The sequence below is a fragment of the Tachypleus tridentatus genome, chromosome 1 (assembly GCF_004210375.1).
Source record: "Tachypleus tridentatus isolate NWPU-2018 chromosome 1, ASM421037v1, whole genome shotgun sequence".
Lineage (NCBI taxonomy): Eukaryota > Metazoa > Arthropoda > Merostomata > Xiphosura > Limulidae > Tachypleus > Tachypleus tridentatus.
In genome coordinates this window covers 49815274-49835198 of record NC_134825.1, presented here as the reverse complement: position 1 = coordinate 49835198, position 19925 = coordinate 49815274, and the positions used below count along the sequence as shown (strand labels likewise).

The 19925-nt window shown below is 29.3% G+C and overlaps 1 protein-coding gene across 6 annotated transcripts in view; it reads left to right on the top strand.

Annotated features, from left to right (window-relative positions):
* Positions 1 to 19596, top strand: part of LOC143247975 (puratrophin-1-like) — a 216870-nt gene extending 197274 nt beyond the window's left edge. For all 6 annotated transcript variants that reach the window (XM_076496506.1, XM_076496505.1, XM_076496503.1 and 3 more), the window contains 15 exons: positions 482 to 700; positions 1811 to 2011; positions 2399 to 3150; positions 3558 to 3737; positions 4388 to 4463; positions 6120 to 6293; positions 6622 to 6711; positions 6979 to 7122; positions 9967 to 10044; positions 10512 to 10691; positions 11025 to 11202; positions 11423 to 11539; positions 11881 to 12099; positions 14821 to 14990; positions 15699 to 19596. In XM_076496506.1, the coding sequence (XP_076352621.1) occupies positions 482 to 700; positions 1811 to 2011; positions 2399 to 3150; positions 3558 to 3737; positions 4388 to 4463; positions 6120 to 6293; positions 6622 to 6711; positions 6979 to 7122; positions 9967 to 10044; positions 10512 to 10691; positions 11025 to 11202; positions 11423 to 11539; positions 11881 to 12099; positions 14821 to 14990; positions 15699 to 15719 (2799 nt within the window). In that variant the 3' untranslated portion in view covers positions 15720 to 19596. The remainder of the gene's footprint in view (positions 1 to 481; positions 701 to 1810; positions 2012 to 2398; positions 3151 to 3557; positions 3738 to 4387; positions 4464 to 6119; positions 6294 to 6621; positions 6712 to 6978; positions 7123 to 9966; positions 10045 to 10511; positions 10692 to 11024; positions 11203 to 11422; positions 11540 to 11880; positions 12100 to 14820; positions 14991 to 15698) is intronic.
* Positions 19597 to 19925: the final 329 nt, after the last annotated feature.

The window sequence follows — 19925 nt, the reverse complement described above, 5'->3', positions numbered from 1 at the left end:
CATATGCATAAGATGAACAAAGATATGTAGCATAATTACAACACTATTATGCAACTTCGTTATTTGTTTAATTTTTGGTCAAATTTAGTGTTTACCATCTGTTCAAACTACATAATAGAATATAGTGTTTATTAGACAAGTACTTTCGATGCATGCCTTTGTTTTTAGATGTTATTTGCAGTTTAACTTGTTATATTAAACCATATTCTTCAACACGCATAAATTGATCTGTTCATGAGACTTGGAAATGGACTCAATAAACTGTTTGCTAACTATGGTGTCTCTGTTAATATGGTTTAAAAATCACATTACAGACAATTACGAGTAAGATGTGAATTCAATTATATCAGAGGTTAGTTACCCATGTTATAAACAGGAAAAAGGCATTGTATCCCTTTTTATTACTGCCAGCCCTAATATTGTGACTCATAAAGGAGAACTCGTTTAACGCACTGACAAATTTTATCACATCTTTTATCAGCGACAGCTTGAGAAAGGAAACGATTTGTTAGAGGAGGTAGTTACACTTAAACCAAGGGTATCAGAAGAGTTTGCTGGTTTACACGAAGACAAAGGACAGAGTGGTGTTCAGGAACTAGCATCTTCGCTAAAAGAAAGTCTAAACACTTTCACGGAACGCTTAGAAGATACACGAGAAAGATTAGAGGATACAGCCAAATGTTACCATCTTCTTGATAGAGTGAGTTACTTGTTTAATTTTGTTAAAGAAAAACAAAAACGTTAAGAAAGTTATTTCTGTAAACTAAAATTATGAATTTACGAAACAATTTTTCCACCAGTAGTATGTGTAATAGTAAGGGTTCAGAAAAGTTTGAACTTGAATAAAACACGTATAGAACTGAAATTAATTTTTTACTTTGATACATTTCAAAAAACAAGGGGTGGAGTATCTACTAACTTTCTACAATGTGCTGTTGTTTTTGTATGGTGTTATGGGTTTTCTTTTTATTAGTAAATCCATAAAAAAATTTTGCAGAAAAATAGAATGTTTTTTATGCTTTCAGTACTCATACATTTACTAAAGTCACTAATTTAAAACTCTAACAAAGTGTATATTCTTAAGACTGTATTTAGTTACAGAAGACCAATGTAATGTTTCTTATAAAGGAAAAAAAATGAATTCATTTCACCCGATAGGCATAAAATCATCCTCAATTCCAGATAAAAGCATTTTATTATGGCTTTACAAACACAACTTATGATTGTATTTAATATATAGGGGTGTTTAAAGCTAATATTTTTTGTCTGTTATTTTGAAAATTTCAGAAGTTTTGACTATTAATTTTTGCTGAAAGTATTCTTTCTCTATAGCTTTTCAACAAAGCACAGTATAAGCTGAAACTTTTCCTTTACTTACACAAGAATTCCAGTTTTGATTTGTACATTTTAAATATGCGACCTGATCTATGCAGTTGGTCAAGATTACTAAAAACTAATCAAATGACACTGTACTTCCCTACTGAGATTACATTTCTTTGTAAATATTGCAAAAGCATATAGTTAATAACTGTGATAAATATATTTCCTTTTGTTTTTTTGTATTTAGTTTTTTGTACTTGGTTTTGTGATTTGGAGCCAAGAAAATATTTGGCCATATTTACAGAATATTGCTCATAGATTGAGCTATGTATTTGTACACTGAAAATTCTAATCTGTAGTAAGAAGGATAGTATAATGTTTCAAGAGGTGAAATTTATTATTTTTTCACTTTTTGATTTAGTTTGCCATACGTTTTTGTTGTGTCTTATATAGAATATTTTTAAAGCATTTACTTGCTTCTATCTAATAGTCTTATGAGTGGGCTCTAGAAGCAATGAAATTTGTTTCAAAGATGAAAGTAAATCAGCCCACTTCACCTGGAGTGGTAACATTGTTGAAGAGTGTTCAAGAGTATCTCGAAGATCATCCTCCAATTACATATGAAACATTTCAGGAAATGTTGAAATTATCAACAAAGTTAGAGAACAAGAATCTCCTTGATCAATGCAAGGTACTGTTTTAAATTTTTTTTGCATTAATTTTATTGTAGGAAATATTGTAACAAAGTCTTAGTTATTGAAAGTCGTATTTTAAATTGTTATGTGATCATTGTGAGTCTTATAATGAATATTTTAAGAGAAACAATATTCTTGATCAGTGCATTACTTTGTTCAAACTTTATTATTAGTTTAATTGATAAAATTGAAACTAAGAAATTTTCATGTAGAAAATTATACATAATACTCAGTTCAAGATATAAATGTATATCATTTGGAATTTAGCTTTCATTGAAGATAAAATGCAATATTATTTAAGATTTTTTACATTTTCAAATATCATTCTTAGTAATATACACACACAGAAGTTCTATTTAGGGTTACCTTATCTTTTATTTTAGATTGCCCAGACCCGTTGCCAGGAAACAATGGATTTAATCCAGACTAGACGAGCTTCTCTCCTAAAAGCCAAGCAGCAACAGGAACTAGAGACTCTCCAACAGCAGCAGGAATTAAGTGATTCAGATGCTGAGCAATCCAATCAAACCAACTTTCAACAACAGAACTGGATTCCTCATTGTACAAGCACATGTAGTGGCTCATTCACCACATCTTCTGGCTTTTATAGGAGGAGATCAATAGCTACTTCAACTCCTCAAAGTTATGGCTGTCCTGTTGGCTCTTATACCTCTTTTCCAAGTAGTTACCACCCTGTATCTGGATTAAAGGATACTCATGTTGGTAATGACAAAGAAGAACATATCCTCAATCAAGGACTCATTACAGAAGATCTTACTACACAAGGACCAGTTGCATCAATCTCACGAAGCAAACTTGAAGCTCGAAGTAACAGTCTTCAAAAAGAAATTCAACCTTTTGGTATTTTTAAAAGTTACAGTGGAAGTAGTTTATTTGGACTGAAAGATAAAATAATTGGCACTATTGTTGCTGGAGCTGCTTCCATTCAAAATTCTTCCAAAGAGGGACCATCTCATCATCGACCATTGAGAAAACTAATGAAACGATGTCAGACATGGCAACTTCATGAAGATTCTCCTCAGAGAGCTTTATCAGAAGTTCGGGCACAGAATGAAAAGTTTAGCATTCATCAAGCATCTGTACAAAGCATTGGATCAGAAGACAGTACTTCAAGGTAGAATGCTAGTAGTATAATTATTTTGTTATTTTAGGAAAGTCCTAACAAATAGCAAAGCACATAATTGTATATTGTTTGTACTATATGTTTATAGTACTTTCTAAAGAAATTAATCAATTTATGGTTTATTTCACTGGACTGTCTGTAAATTCGGTGGCCTAGCTTCAAGTAGCAAACTACAATGAGAGTGTCATTGGATTTTAATGTATTACTTGATTTAGATTATTGGTTAATTATGCAATTAAAATAATTAATGTAAATATCAAAGTAGTGAATGGAAGGTTTTCACTTTTATATTAATAGATTGCATTAACTTAAACATCATCAGTAATGTGAAGTTTGTTGTAGATTGAAAGTACCCTCATATCTAGTTTGTATAATGAATATTACTTTTCCTGTCATAGCTGTGGAATAAAAACTGATGAACCAATTGGTCTGAGCAACATGAATAGACCTCCTGTGGGGCATACACTATCAGACCCAGGAAATATACCTGTCCCAGTGAATAGTCACCTTTTAGCTAGAACTACTAGCCTTGATCAATCAAAACTAAAAGATTTGGAACAGCAAAAAAAAGGCAAAAAGTAAGGAAACAACCATTTTTTAGTTCTTTTCTGGCATGTATAAGAAGCAGGTTTAGTATTTAAATGTGTGTTGTGTTATTTAGAAGATATGGTATAATGATAATAAGGTAAAGTACATTTTACATCCACTATTATGGAAAACAAGTTTATATGGAAACAAGCAACTTGGAATTTCCATTATGAAATAATCTGTGTATTTATGTTTCAAAAAATGAAGTAGAGAAAATTTGTGAAAGTGTTAAAACTTGTTTCCGTATAAAAGTTTAGTTCTATAACTATGAATATAAACTTTATTTTACATTATTTAATACAATATAGTGTATTTATCTGCTATGACAATAATTATTTTGTTTGGAAGAACAATTAAGAAATATTCCTACTAAATTTGGACATATTCAAACAAAATAAATTTCAGAATTATATAGTTGAATATTAAGGATTATTCTGTGGAAATGGATAAAAAGGAAAAGGAATTATATTATAGAAACCATAGCAGTATTTTCAGAAGTGTTTATCATTTGACTATGTTCCAGAGATTTTTCTGAAGACGGGCTCTTCAGCCTAAAATATAAATGAAGATGTAAAATGAACTAGTGAAGCAATTATATTATACTGAACAAGTTGGTTATGTCACTTTATTGGTTTTCCAGGTTGTTATTACATATCATGAGAGAAATGATTCAGACTGAAAAAGATTATGTCAAGTCTTTGGAGTTTATAATTGAGGTAGGATTAAAGAGCACTGTTTTCATTGAAGTTTGTTTTTAATATTTACTTTAAAATTTTGTGGAAATGTTTTGAAAAATATAGTGATATTTTTTGCAATCTTATTTATAAATTATATACTGTATTTAAAAAAAAAACCTGAATTATTTTTTGCAAACCATCCATATTAGCCACTAGAAGTATGAATAGAATCTTTAACCCTAACAAAAGCAAATTCTGTTAAAACATAAACAAAAAGTGCAGCATACTTTGTTAACACATATGAAAAAGTATTTCACAGATTTTGAAATACTTAGCTAATAACTTTTCACAAAATTCTTAAAAATTGTTTGTTTTGTTTGTTTATTTTTAATAAATTATAAAAGAAATTGCTATAGTTTTGTGATTTGTAAAAAACATTGTTTTCAAATAGAATTATAATACTGTTTTGAATAAACAAAGTCAAGGAGTTGACCAGTTCAGTGTTTGTCATTGTGTGTTAAGTGATTGACTACTCATGTTTAGCATTTCTTTGGGTCTTTAACTATTAAATTAATAAATGTAATTAAATATGCTGTATTTTTTTAACTTGCTGTATTTTTATTTCTTTAATGTGATAAGTTCAGAATACGAATACATATAAATATGTTGCACTGGTAGTTTTTATGGTAACATTAAGGTACTGTTATTCATTGGTTTTGACTTTCCAGATAAACAATTAATCTGTCTAATGTATTACAAATATATGCATTAAATTGAAAATTATTCTGTAATAACTTTTTGATGACTGAAATAATTATTTATTCTGTCTAAGCACCTTCAGGTGACTAACAGTGGTTATTGAACTTACCTGTTAATCATCCTGGCGAGTTATGATAATTACAGTTATGCTATAGAAAGTCCTTTACAACTTGTATTACTGTAGTTTTTCTCTTACCACTGTAAACTAGATGTAAAAATTAGATTTAATGTTATTTATGTTTTTAATTCAAAAATTAAACTTTGTTTTGTTTTGCCTTGATTTCCTGTTATGAATTTTAATTATTTTACTTTAATTTTAACATTTTACCGGATGTTCGGCACAGATAGCTTAGTTGCTTTGCACCATAAAACATCAAACCAGCCAACTGTTTAAGAAATAGTGAAATTACAAGGTTGATAATAACAAAATGTATGCCTTCATGCACAAAGGACACTTGATATAACTTAATGTTTTGTTGTTGTTGTTTTTAAAGACACACTAGTAAGTTTTTGGATACTTTCATTGAAATTCCTGGTCTCCAGCTTCCTCAGCAGTTGTAAACATAATTCTCATAGAGTCAAACAATATTTTCCACAATTCTACTTGGTGTGTATGTTACTATACTGTCCAAAATCTTTCCATGAAGAAAATTTCTATTCCTTTATTTTTGTCTATTTCTTTTGTCTTTTTCTTTTTATAGGCTGTGATTAGTTCTAGTTGTTCAGAAAAAAGTGTGGGTATGCTATTCTGAGAACAACTTAATATGTATTTAACTAATAAATTATATGTGTAGTAGTAAAATAATTCTTATATGTAGTATATGTTTACTTTGAATGGCAAATAGCAATACTTTGAAGATGTGTCTTTTATAATTGTTCATATATGCTCACACAAATCACTGTTGGTTAAACATGCAATTTCTTTCTGTGTGTCAGAATTATTTGCCAGAACTCCTGCGAGAAGATATTCCTCAAGCTTTAAGGGGGCAGAGGAATGTTATTTTTGGGAACATTGAGAAAATTTATGAATTCCATAACCATTACTTTCTTAGCCAGTTAGAGAAATGCGAAAATTTACCCTTCCTTGTTGGCCAGTGTTTCCTTATCTATGTAAGTATCTAGCTTAGTTTCTTTTTCAAATTAAAATTCACCATTCTTGTCAAATACTAAAAACATTGTTACATCATAAATTGGCATGATCTTTTTGGTTTAAGTTCTTTGATAGAAGAAGAATTTATCTAACTACAACTTTTACTGTTTTTAACTATAAATTACTAAATACTTTTTTTTGTGAATGTAATTTGAAAATAAATTAAAGACTGCAAGTAGAACTGAAAATTAAATTGCATTTAAAAGAAACTGTGCTCTTAAGTTTGCAAAACTATTTTCCATTAACAAACTAGAATTATGATCAAACATTTTTATTGTTGTTTTTCAGGAATCTCAGTTCTATCTGTATGCCTTGTATAACAAAAACAAACCCAAGTCAGAATCTCTGTTGGTTGAATATGGAAATACATTTTTCAAGGTGAAGTATAATAGAAATATTTAATTGTACTACTGAAACAAGAATTACAGATTAATAATTTTCTACTAACACCGAATGGGAAAATGAAAGGAAGGAAGTAAAAAAAGCACTGATATTCACATCAGGTGGCTTAATCTAAGAACCATTAATTTTCTGTTTTAACATCATGAAAGTGTTTTAAATCTTGAAATACTTCATAGTATATTTGAGATAGTTTTTATCAAATCTAAACATACCTCTTGCTATTAAGTTTTCATCTTTTCACAGAAGAAACAGTTGGAACTAGGTGATAAGATGGATTTGGCTAGCTACCTGTTAAAACCAGTCCAGAGAATGGGAAAATATGCACTACTTCTGAAACAGCTATTAAAGGAGTGTCCTCAGCATGAACCTGAACATGAGGATTTGAAGGTAAAAATAATTTGATAGATGTATTAAATAATTTATTTGGATTATCACCACGTTTTTAGTTTTTCTAATTAATGTGTAAGCTTTCAGCTCAATTACCTAAGCCTTCTACAGGAGTGAGACATTTAATAAATAGAGGATTGAAATGTCTTGCATTTGTAGAAAGCTTGTGTAATTGAACCGAAAACTCGTGCATTAATTAAAAACTAAAAGTACATGGCAATAGTCCAAATAAATTATTTAATACAAATATGAGTACTCACATTAAAAGTTTGAAAGTTGCTTGTAATTTGATAAATGTTTAAATCATTTCAGATTATAAAATGAAACAAAACAACTATTTCTGAGAATATCAATTTTAATAACTCCAAAAATGTAAAATAAAAGGATATTTAAGTGAATTTCAATATTTTTTTGCAAATTTTAAGATAAATTGTTTATTGTGTTTCCATAAAAGTTTCAAAGCCATTTCAGTTCAGTAACAACATATAAACAGAATAGTGACACATAACTACATAAAGTGTTACAAGAAATAATATTTTAAGAAAAGGAACAGGAACCGTTCTCTTTTTTCCCACTGACTGAAGAAACTACTGATTGGTGGTAAAATGTATCATCAACTCCTTTCACTTATCTAAGACATAACTGTGAGTAATATTTTTTCTGCAAAAAGACAAATATTAAGACAAAGCTATTTACAATATTCTCCTGTTTATTTTGGTCCAAATTAATAACTTCCAATGTTCCATATCTGAAAATCACAATGATTTTCAACAGTTCTTTCTATGCAAAGTATTTATGGACCTTTAAAGGCATGCCATGCAACTATAATATACATACAAAAGGAATTTGTTTTTTCTGTGTGTACAAGGTTATACAAGTATAAAATGATGACTACTTACCCCTATTGGTCAATTTTTTTTTTTTAATTAAATATTAAAATATATTCCTGCTGTATAGTTGTTTATTTCTTTTCATTGATTTACTTAGTGAGTTTCTACTTTGTAATTTTAATAGAAATTTGCTTACTTTGCAGTGTGTTTTTAAATTAGTTATAATTGATTTTTAATCATTTATTCAGATATTTATTCATCATTAGTAATAATATTTTTTTTATCATTTAGTTACAATGAGTTGATCATAGTGTGAAATGCAATGATGTAGCTAGTTGATGGTTCAGCTTAGGTTGAAGGTAAAGAATTAGGAGTGCTTCCTTTTTTCTTAGCATCCATTCATCTTTTGCCAAGTCTATTATTCTGAAGTATTCACTGTTTTTCTTTTTTGCTACAGTCTTTGCTTAGGTGGTTGTAAATTCCAGAGATAGTTAAAGGGTTATTATGCATATGCCTTTTGATTCTGGTCGCTAAGGTTTGAGCCAATGACCCAGTATAGACCTACCTACAGCATGAGTACAAATAATTGCATACTACCAGCATTTTGTTTTTGAAAGAGGTGTTTTGTCTTTAAACAGAAAAAAATTACATATTAGTTTGTTCTGTTTGAATGTTAGTCTTAAGTTGACCATGAGAGCTGTTCCATTTATATGCTCTATGAACTAAAATACTGTGCTGAAATTACAATACAGTCCAGTAAATGTTGGTTTGTAGTAGTACTTAGTTTTGAGCATGTTATTCTGGTTGATCAACTCTAGATCTAAAAAAGGCAGCTTAGATTATTTTTGCTCTTAAATTCAAAACACAGAAATATCAAATTCATGGTTTAAGTTATCCTAACTTTTTGACATGGTTTTGCTTTCTGAATACAATGAAAGTGTCATCAACATATCTATTATAAACTAGAGGTTTAAATTCAGAAAACATTAAAACTTATGATGTATACAGATGAATCACATTCCAAAGATTTTACAAAATTAAAGAAATCAAAGGGGTTTTTAACATTATTCTTAATAAACAGAAGTAACAACTAGTTTATAGCTAGTATATAACTGTGTTTCTAATTTTAGATACAATGGGTCTAATCAGTAATCTGCTTTATGTAGTTTAGGAAGACCATACATAATGCTACTGTATGATCCAACAGTTCTAATTTGGTTGTAAACTTGATCAGAAATTGCATTCTCATTCTATAATTTTAATAGAAGTCTTTGAAGTTTATTTTCTCTCTGTTGGGTGGGTTCTTTATCCAAAACATTAAATTTGTTGGGGTCATTTAAGGTGACATAGACTTTATCAAGCTCATCTTATTTGTTAAGAATGGCAATGCCATTTCCTTTGTCTGGGCTTGAAAGCACTGCATTATTCAAGATTATAATTAGACTATTCAAGACAGGAGTTTCATCATTGAATTGGTTATTGTTTTGTTTTTTTAAAATTGATGGAATCCAGATAGAGATATATATACCTGATATTAAACATGTAATACTTTTTATCTATATGTAAATTTGATTTGTTTCACTACACAATGTTTTATGTAAGCACATACATAAAATTCCATTAGGACTGAAGCATTAAATAGCAGATCTTTCTTCTTTTGAGAATCTAATAAATAAAAAGGTGTAAAAAATTTGAGTAAAAATTACTGTGACAAGAGATACGAGCCACCTATTTGTAGATGTGGTAACTTTTCTTCCCATAAACTTGAACCTAGGATTCCAACTTGTTTCTCTCCTGTTTCTGCTTATAACTGATAAACTGGTGAACTAATCTTTCATCAGATATGAAATGTATCTTTAAATTAGGATCCCTGTATGTGTGTGTGTATGTGGGGTGCGTCTGAATTTTCTTCCAAGTTATGTGAATATAGATTACCTGTAATTATTATAATAATTAAAACAACATAATTTTTATAACCATACCATAAACATTTTCTGTTTTTGTGGAATTACAGGCAGCAGAAGAAATGGTAAGGTTTCAGCTGCGACATGGAAATGATCTTTTAGCAATGGATGCTTTGAGAGAATGTGATGTGAGTAGAATGTTTTCCCTTGAAATACATCTTTCTTTTAAGGAAGCCTTTTTTTTTAGTGAAAATATTGTACGTTTAAAAAATTTGAATGCTCAAGCAATTTGTACCAGTTAAATAAATATGTGGTTTTAGAGCAGGTCTTAGATTTTCCTTGAATGTGTATGTAAATAGAACAGTTTAAGTTAAAGCTCCTATTAATGGTGGTTTAGATGCCACTAAAGCTTGTTCATACTGCTTACATATTAGTAAAAATGATTGTGATATCTTCTTGTATTATCAGTTTTATGCTATCAAATGCAGTTTTTGGTATGGCAATATAAATTCAACAAAGTACAATCCATTTCAGAAAACTGTAGTGAATTAATTTAGTGCCTATTTACAAAGAAATGTTGTGCCTCAGTCTTATAAGCTTGGTGATAATGTAATTACTTATATGAGACATGCCTCTACATTTTCATATTTATTAGGTAAACTTAAAAGAACAAGGTCGTCTTCTTCGACAAGATGAATTCTTAGTGTGGCAAGGAAGGAGCCGTAAATGTCTTCGGCGTATTTTTCTTTTTGAGGATCTTGTTTTATTCAGTAAAACTCGTCGTGATCCACATCAGAAAGGCCAAGAAATTTATCAGTACAAGCTTAGCTTCAAGGTATGATTGTATAAATGTTGCTAGAGATTAGTACTATATACATAAATAAACTTCCAGTTTAACTAATTTAGAATGATTAGCCTTTTCTTTGCATCGAAAAATAACCTGAAAATAATGCCTTATAATGGTAAAATGAGCTTTATAAAGCTCATATGTGGGTTTTATGTTCTGTTTAGTAATCTGTTGTTGTTGTTTTTTGGTTTAATGAAAATAATACATTCATGTCACTTTAATTATTAACTGCACAAATTTATTTTTTATATATATATAATATTTTATGCAATATTCTACTAAATTTTGAGACTGCCCAAAGAGATTTTTTTTTCTTGATAGACAACAGACATTGGTATGACAGAAGAAGTTGGAGGTAGTCCCACTAAATTTGAGGTCTGGTTCCGGAAGAGAAAACTAAGTGACACATTTGTTCTACAAGCTTCTAGTCCTGAAGTAAAACAAGCCTGGATTTTGGAGATTTCCAAATTGTTGTGGAAGCAGGCGTTGAAAAACAGAGGTGAGATTTACTTTGAAAAAATATCCTTGTTTATACAAAGGTATGTTTTGTTTAATAAATGTTATTTTCTTCATTTATAAATATTCTTTAAAATTATTTATCTTTATCAGTTTTCTCAGTATCCATTAAATTTGTTTAAAAAAGCATATCTTTAAGTTGTTTTATTTATAGTAATGGCATAAAATGTAAATTTATTTATCTTATATCATTTGTTTTATAGAAATGCGCCTGGCTGAAATGTCATCCATGGGAATTGGCAGCAAACCATGTTTGGATATTAAACCTAATGAAGATCAGATAAGTGACAGAGCCATAAATTTCCAAAGCCTTGGTCGAGGTAGAACAAATTTTGTTTTTAGAAGACAGTTACTGATGCTAAACAATATATTATCCAACCATCAAAAAGCAGTTCACAGAATTTTAATTTGATGTTTTAACAGTACTTTCTCATGCATAAAACTTTAAAATTATTCTTTTTAGGCTTAGTTATATTTATTAAGACTTGAAAAAAATATTAAAAAAATCAAAACTGTTAGATAATATAAAGAAAATATAATACACATTTTTTAAATTTAAGTTTCAAATGGTAAACTTTAACAAAATATCTTACAAACTCCTATATTTATATCTGTAACAACTTTTTATCAAATATGTGAAGCAACATTTTCCCCCTTTTAGCTCTTCGATTTAGAAATTCCTTCACTGGATCTTCATTTGATCAGTCACATAACAACAAACGACCTTGCTCCACTATCTCAGTAAGTAGTTCTTCTTCTTCTGGGAGTAGCAACACTTCATTCCTACAATATGGTTCTCTTAACCTCGGCTTTGAACCAGGAGATAGTCCATTTCCAGCAGGTTATCGGTCAGTTACCCAGCAATCACAGTGCTCTACAGGTTAGTTTTGAAACTAGCATTAAACTTTCTACACAGATCTAAGAAAGTTATTTTATTCATTATTTATGAAAATTAATGTTTGTAAGTGCCATTTTGTGTTTTTGTTTTTCTTTATGACTGTATCTTTTGTCACAGAGGTATTTGTTGTGTTATATTCATATGCATTAAATACAGACTTGTCCATTGCCTATCTTTTTCATTGGTAAATTTCAGTAAAGTAAAGATGCATTGAAAAGTTAATTTTTATATACTATTTTTAGATGCTAGTTTACATGTAAGATCTTCTGATGTGAGTTTTAACACAACAGTTATGATTAAAGTTTGGAATAATAATGTTTATAAATTGCATGTGAAGTACTGAAAATGGCCAGTAAAAATTAGCATTTTTCATAACACTGTTGGTTTTTGAAACAACAGATGGGCTAAAACGTCTTGAACCTGGATGCAATTTCAGCAATCTTGAATTTCCTTTCACTGGCTCATGAATGTAGCTCTATGTGTGGAATGTCTTAAGCACAAAGGCCTACTTTATATGTGATGTGTATTACCTTTCACTTGTAGTAAGCTGAAATACAGCTCTCTCTAAAGTCAGTAGATTTTCATGCAGTGGTTTAATTCTTTTTAATCTGGGAATTTTAAGTAAGTTATTGAATTTAACTTGTTAGCATGTGCAAAGGCTAATGATTTTCTCAAGTTATTTACTAATATTAAAAGATCAAGATACTCAACTTCATTTAGTAGATCTTTGGAAAATGAAATATGTACAAACACCTAAAATAACTGTATATAGTAATAATTCTTGAAATCAGTGAAGATTTTTATGATGAAAAATATGAACTATCTAACTGATACAAATGAGTTGTAGTATCACTTACTTCCTTAGACCATAGAATTTACAGTATTTAAGACACTGGTTAAACAGATTTTACTGATTATTTAGTGTTATGTCTGTTTACAACAGTGTTATTTTATATAAATGATCTTTATTGTTCTAGTTTGACTAGATTAAAGACTTCAAAAGAAACTGTTTTGTGAATTATTACTTTGAAAGTTGCAAGCAGTACCAATCCTCATCAAACTAAATATGTTCATGAGTCATAAAGTTTAATTTTGTATTTCAGAATGGCTGGTATGGGTATTGACACTTTTACTGATCAATAAAAGTGTTAATACCCATACCAGCTGTTCTGAAATACATTTTTATCTTGAGCAGGTTTCTCATCATAAAGAAAGTTTAATTTTATCGTTATTTTAAGATTTTTAACATCCATTTATTGTAAGTTAATGAATGATTAAATACAAATGATTTTATTAAAAACACTTTGGTTGGCCTTTTTCTTTGGAAATTTACCCATCACAAACTGATATTTTTTTTCAAAATTTAATTTACATTTTCTAAATTTAGTCAGTTATTTGACAAATGCTGATTGTTTTTTTAGAGCCTGCTAGTGATGGTCTGTAGTATACAAATGCTGCATGCCTTACTTTCCTATTGTGTACACCTTATATCTCAATTTAATAATTTTTTTTCTTAATTCTAATTTTGGATTATACTAAATCCAGTTTAGGTTGTGTGCAAAATTCAGCCTGATTTGTTGTTTTGCAGCTTGCACCAGAAAGTAATCTATTTGCCATTTCATATAGTAGTTGCATATCTTACCTCTACTTATGTGTGGAATATGTGATTGTAACATAGAACATATGCTTTTGCATTCTGATACCTATTTTCTGATTTGGTCAGCTGCAGAGAGAATGCATATTGTAAATGTAAATTTGTTGCTATTGCATCAACTTAATCTCAACTTAGAACTTATTGACAAGTTCTATTCTGCTTTTTTGCTCTACTCTTTTTCCATGTACTTATTGTATGTGTTTTATTTTAAATCTATTGTATTTTGCTTTTCTTATAGGAGCAATTTATTCATTTGTTTAATTTTACTCATATCACAAAATAACACTTACAACTATCCCATCAGCTGCTACTTTGTTTTTCCATTTTAAGTGAAGTATTTTATACTTTAACACCATGTCTTGCTATTTTCACATATTAAATCCACAAATCTCTAATTCTTGCAGAGATGAATGATTGTGTGATACATTCATTCTCGAGTTACCACAGATTAATTTTGCTAGTGCACCAGAAGCTTAGAGCCTTTCTACACCCTTATTTTGTCCTATTTTATAAAATGCGTATCTAGACTTCTAAAATAATTCTTTAAATATGAAAAGTTACATAAAGCCATTATCTAATTTTGCAGATATTAAGAAATTGATTTAAAAAATTGTTTAATGTGATAAACCACATTTGTTGACACTCAGTAGCAAAACTGAATAACTGGTGTTATAAATTTCATTCTAACAACACAAACATTTTTCAAGTGCTAAGAAAAATTCAGTTAATTTTTTTTTGTGTTTTTGTTGCAAAATAGCATAAACTACAATTACTTTATTAAAGGTGCATAATAATAAAACTAATAAATTGTTATCAGGCTTATTATATGTACATGTCAGTATGATATTTAAACTCTTGTATGCAGTTTTTATGTTACCCATGGTATGGATTGTATGTATAACTTGAATATTGTCCATGTTATGTGCTAATTAGGTCATGTTTTGAACAAGTCTATCTCCATATATATTGAAATGACATTTTGCTCCTTATGTTAATGAGCAAATAAAATAGTTTTGAAAAATTTTGACATACTCGTGTTCTTATTTCAGAAAGTGGTTTTTCAACAGACCCCAGCCTGGCTGGTGACTCATGTGGAGAGTCAGAGAGACCTCGCCATAAGAAAGCTGAGCGAAGTGACAGCTTGTTATCAAATGACTCTGTCATTACTCACTTCCCCATTTCTGAGCACCCCTCCACTGAGGATCAACTGCAGGAAGAGGTATATTACTTCATTTGTATCATATTAACTAGGATATTTTTACAACAAGTTATACTTGTGTTTCATTATTACATTTCTCATAGATAAATAGATCAATTAATGAAGGTATACAAGTTTGTGTCATTGAAAATAGATGGTATTCTTAAGTATTAACATCAAGTAAAAATTACTCCTTACTAGGAAGTAGTTTTTATTTTTCTAATTTTTCTATCTCTTGGTTAAATCTTTAAAAGGAATTAAATATGTCTGCATACATCACATTCTAAGAGACACTACCCACTTGAAATACATATGAAGCCTAATATGTCATTTAACTTTTCACTTGTCACTGAGTTGTATCAATTTTATGAAATTTAACCCTTCATCAGTCACCCTGGACAGAGGAAATCATAAAACAAAAACAGAACTTTGTATAACTAAAAATAAACATGAAGCCCAGTCTTTTGTTTGATTCATTGCTTGTTCATTGTTGATTGAAAGACAACTCAAAATGCTATACATGAAACTACTTACTGTTTTAAAAATGTACATCTTGTTAAGTTTTTGTTTTGTGAGTGAAAAGAGTATTGGTATATTAAGGTAAATGTAAAATAACATAGCTCTAAAGTTAAATAAGATATGTGTTAGTTTGATGTATAATGGATGTATTAAAGAAAGAAAGGAAACATTTGTTTGATTAAAATTTGGTTTCATTTTTGACTCTTTCAGACAGAAACTACATCAATGTAACTGAGCTGGTATAAAATAAGAAGCGTACTAGTCTGCTAATAACGGCAGCTGCCACAGTGCCAAACCATTTAACGTTTGTATCTAAAAGCTGGACTTGCCACTTTCAAGCTATAAGCCTGTAAGAGGTGTGTGGTTTTAGAAGAGTTGCATAACAGTTTAAATAAAATATCTTAAAAGAAGCATTCCCATTGACTGTAGCTCAATAACTAGATCACTTGGAAATATATTTTTGTATGTTCCATGATTTAAAGTTTAAAAAGCATCAAACTTGCTTGACATAGACTCTTGATTTTACATTCTCATCTGTTACAGTCTGTAAAAGTAGAAAGTGACAAGTCACCAAGTTTTTCGGATTTTTAATCTCACATGTTATAGCCTATGGAAGTAGAATATGATTGAAAATGAAGTTTTTGTGACATAGGCTATTGGATTTTTTGCTCTCATCTGTTATAATCTATAAAAATATATACACATAGTGACAAGTGGCAATGTTTTCATAACATAGGCTGTTGGAGTTTAACCCCCAAACAAACAGCCCATGAAATGTGATAGCAAAATCTGATTAAGTTTGTTACAGTCTGTCAAAGTAGCTAGAAGTAAGTGACTATGTTTGCTTTGCATAAACTTGTTATCCATAATCATTTGTTAGTCTGTGGAAGTATGTCCCTTATCAAATTTGTTTCACATACATTCTAAATTCTCCATCTCTTTATGTGACAGTTTATAAATGTAGAATGTGGCTAGTGAACAATTATTTTAAAAGTTATTATTTTCTATCACTACTTGTTATCCTCTATCAAAGTGATTAGTGAGGAAATTTATTTAACACGCTTTTGATTTAATATTCTCAGCTTAACATTCTATAAAAGTAAAAGATGAAAATGTGACAAAATTTGTTTAATATAGGCTGTTGGTTTTCCACCAAGATTTTTTACAATCTATTAAGTTTATTTGGTATTAGCTGTTGATTTTCCATTGTTGTCTGTTTTAATGTGTGAAAGTGAAAGTAAATAACTTGGTTTTTTCATGCACATTGTTATTTTAGCTTCTAAGTAGAGTTCTGGTGTGTATCTGTTATTTTTGTTCCTACTTTAAAATCATTTGTTAGCAGTGGTCATTATATGATTTGTACCATTCAGACAGTTGGCATGGACCATTATTGTATGATGATACTCATGTTTCACTGCCTAACATACTTGAACTTACTCAGCTGTTGGTTAGATTTTACAAAATCAGTACTAAAACAAATATGTAGGGTAGAAAATATCTAAGTCACACAGTCCTAACAAAAATTTAAATAAGAATTTTAGTTGACAGTTTTAATTGTGCAAGAGACACAATAAGTTTGCTTCATTAATCATTTATTACCATGGGAAATATTCAAGAGAATAGATTAAACTTTAGACTGTGTCCTTCTAAGCTCTGAAACTACCAATTACCAGACTTCATTAAATGACTGGACAATTTGTAAATCATCATTTTTTTTAACATATTACTCTATACTTGTTTCAAACATGTATTGATCATGTTCATAACCTATTTTTATTATAAAAAAATCTTATTACAACAGAATATTAATAGTGTTAAATTTTGCTTAAAGCGAGTTTGAAAAATATCCTAGTTTGTTCACCTAAAAACAAAATATTTCGAGAAACAAAAAATGCTCTTAAGATTCATTAGTAATTATGCTACATAACAACAAATAACTGTGGATTTGACAATAAACAATGGAACCTTTATGAAGTGTTATCCACAGTGACAGAAGTTGAGATTAAGATATAATTTAACACAAGGTGAAGGCAATATAATTATAATGCATAATGAACATGCATATCTTGAGACTAATCCATCTTTTTATGTTAAATGTTTACTAAATATCGTTTTAACTTTTAATTGCATTTGCCTAAAATAGCTTGGAAAATGTTAATATAGAGGATTGAGCAAAAATAACTGTACAGCTGTTTCATTTGTAACATTGTTTAATTTCCATTAAACACATCTTTTTTGTGTATGTATATATAATCTTTTAATCACTATGTAATTGTTGGGTTTTAGAAACTTGTATTGGTTGTGAACTATTATTATAAAAAATATTAAATAATACTTATGTAAAAATGGCTGGTTTGGGTTGAGAAAATGTTTTATGTAGAGGAGTGAACAACGTTTCAACCTTCTTTGGTCATCGTCAGGTTCACAAAGAAACAAAGAGGTAACTGACCGATAGCTGACCACATGTTTGAAGGGGGTTGTGTAACTGAGTGTAGGAATGTAGAGGGCGTGCTTAGTTGTTTGATTATATTTATTAATGTAGGTATAAAGGTGCTCCTTTGTATTGGTTTATTTTGGGCTGAAAATGACCAACCTTCTTCCAAACGTTGTTCGCTCTTCTACATAAAAAATTTTCTCAACCCAAACCAGCCGTTTTTACATGTAAATTTTTCTCTACAAGTGGGTTTTCTTGTCATCACTGATTATTAAATAATACTGATAATACATGGACTTAAACCATTTGCAGTTGATATTTCATCAGTAAGATTAATGTTCATGAACCCTCACTTATTCAGAAACTGAGGATATATTAGTTTTTCATGATCATACAGTATTACTTAGTAGAAATGTCTGGCTGTTTTATATATATTGGGCAAAAAATCCCTGACTACATCAGGTGATAAATAAATTTCATTTATTTATGAATGTATTCATTAGAATTCTTTCTACTAATACTTTTAGATCATTTCTACATTTCCAATCAAAAGTGAAAATCTACTTTGTGCAAAGAAATAATTTTTGTACACCAGAAACACATCTTTGGAGTTGTAAATATGACTTTACTAGAGATTTTAAAAAACTAAGTTATATTATATTGTCTTGTAAAATTCATAGTCTACAAATAAATAAAGATAAAAAGGATTGCTTGTTACAGTTATTGAAATGTTGTAAACTGATTAGCAACAGAACAGCAACACCTCTATAAACAGGTGGTTTATAGAGCTTCTGTAAAGATGTTTTCCAATTAGTAGATACACTTCAGTACTGTGAAGCTAGACTGCCGATATTAATGATTAAGCTTTATGACTTATTCCAACAAGATTTTGATGTTAACTCAGACTATTCTGCCTGGTCAATTATTGCTAAAAATATGTGACTTTCTGCTTGGTTGAGAACAAGATTAAATGAAAGATTTTTCATTGTAGTATATCATGTAATTGGTACATGATATTGTGAAAGCAGATATGAACTGTTAAAGTATGCCATTTTTGAGTTCATTTATTTGTATTCTGTTTTAAATATGGTGCTCTTTCAGGTCAATAGCTTGAATAGAGTTATCTGATAGATGGTAATAATAATAAGTATACCCACTGATGATATGATACTATACCACTGTTGTTTTAAATCATTTTTATGTTGTAACATAATGAAAACTGTATTTATAAATAAAATACAAAAGATCTAGCACATTTTCATATAGAAAATCCAATCATTTAAAATTTTCAAATGGAAAAGCAAAATTTATTTGGAATCATTAGTTAAGAAATTCATTTCTCAGTTGTGACAAACTTATTGCTAGCTTGGCTGGTGTAGGAATAAGATAACCTAAGTCAAATTTTTGATAATACAGTAAAGAAAGTGTCCACAATTTGTTATGTATATAGTTTTGTACAAAATTTATTTTCATTTTAATTATTAACTTGTTTAAAAAAAGTGATAACATTGATAATGGCAGCTGTTATGTGGTGTAACTTTAGTGCCATGTGTCCATAGTTATAAAGGACTGTTACTATATAAATATATATATGCCATTATTATTAATATTATTGTACAAGTAATTTTCTATTCCTGTAATCATATAGGCTATAATAAAAATATTTCTTCATTACACGAGTATTTGTTGAAGGACTTGCAAGCAGAACAAATGGTCATACCAAATAGGAAATACTAATCTGCCTCATCATAATGAAAAAACGTTTGGTAAATCACATTAAATCTGCTGAAACCACTTGCTGGTGTTTTGTCATTGTGAAGCCAATGATAACTCTCATAATTTTCTGAAAACCTTAACAGATAAAACATATATAACATTAAAATGTGTTAATAGATTTGAAATCGCACATAAACTTGTATCAAATCCAACCCATTTTTAAATAGTGCTGCCATAGTGAGTTCTTGCAATAACCTTTCAGAGAATGAATACAAAATACTGGAATT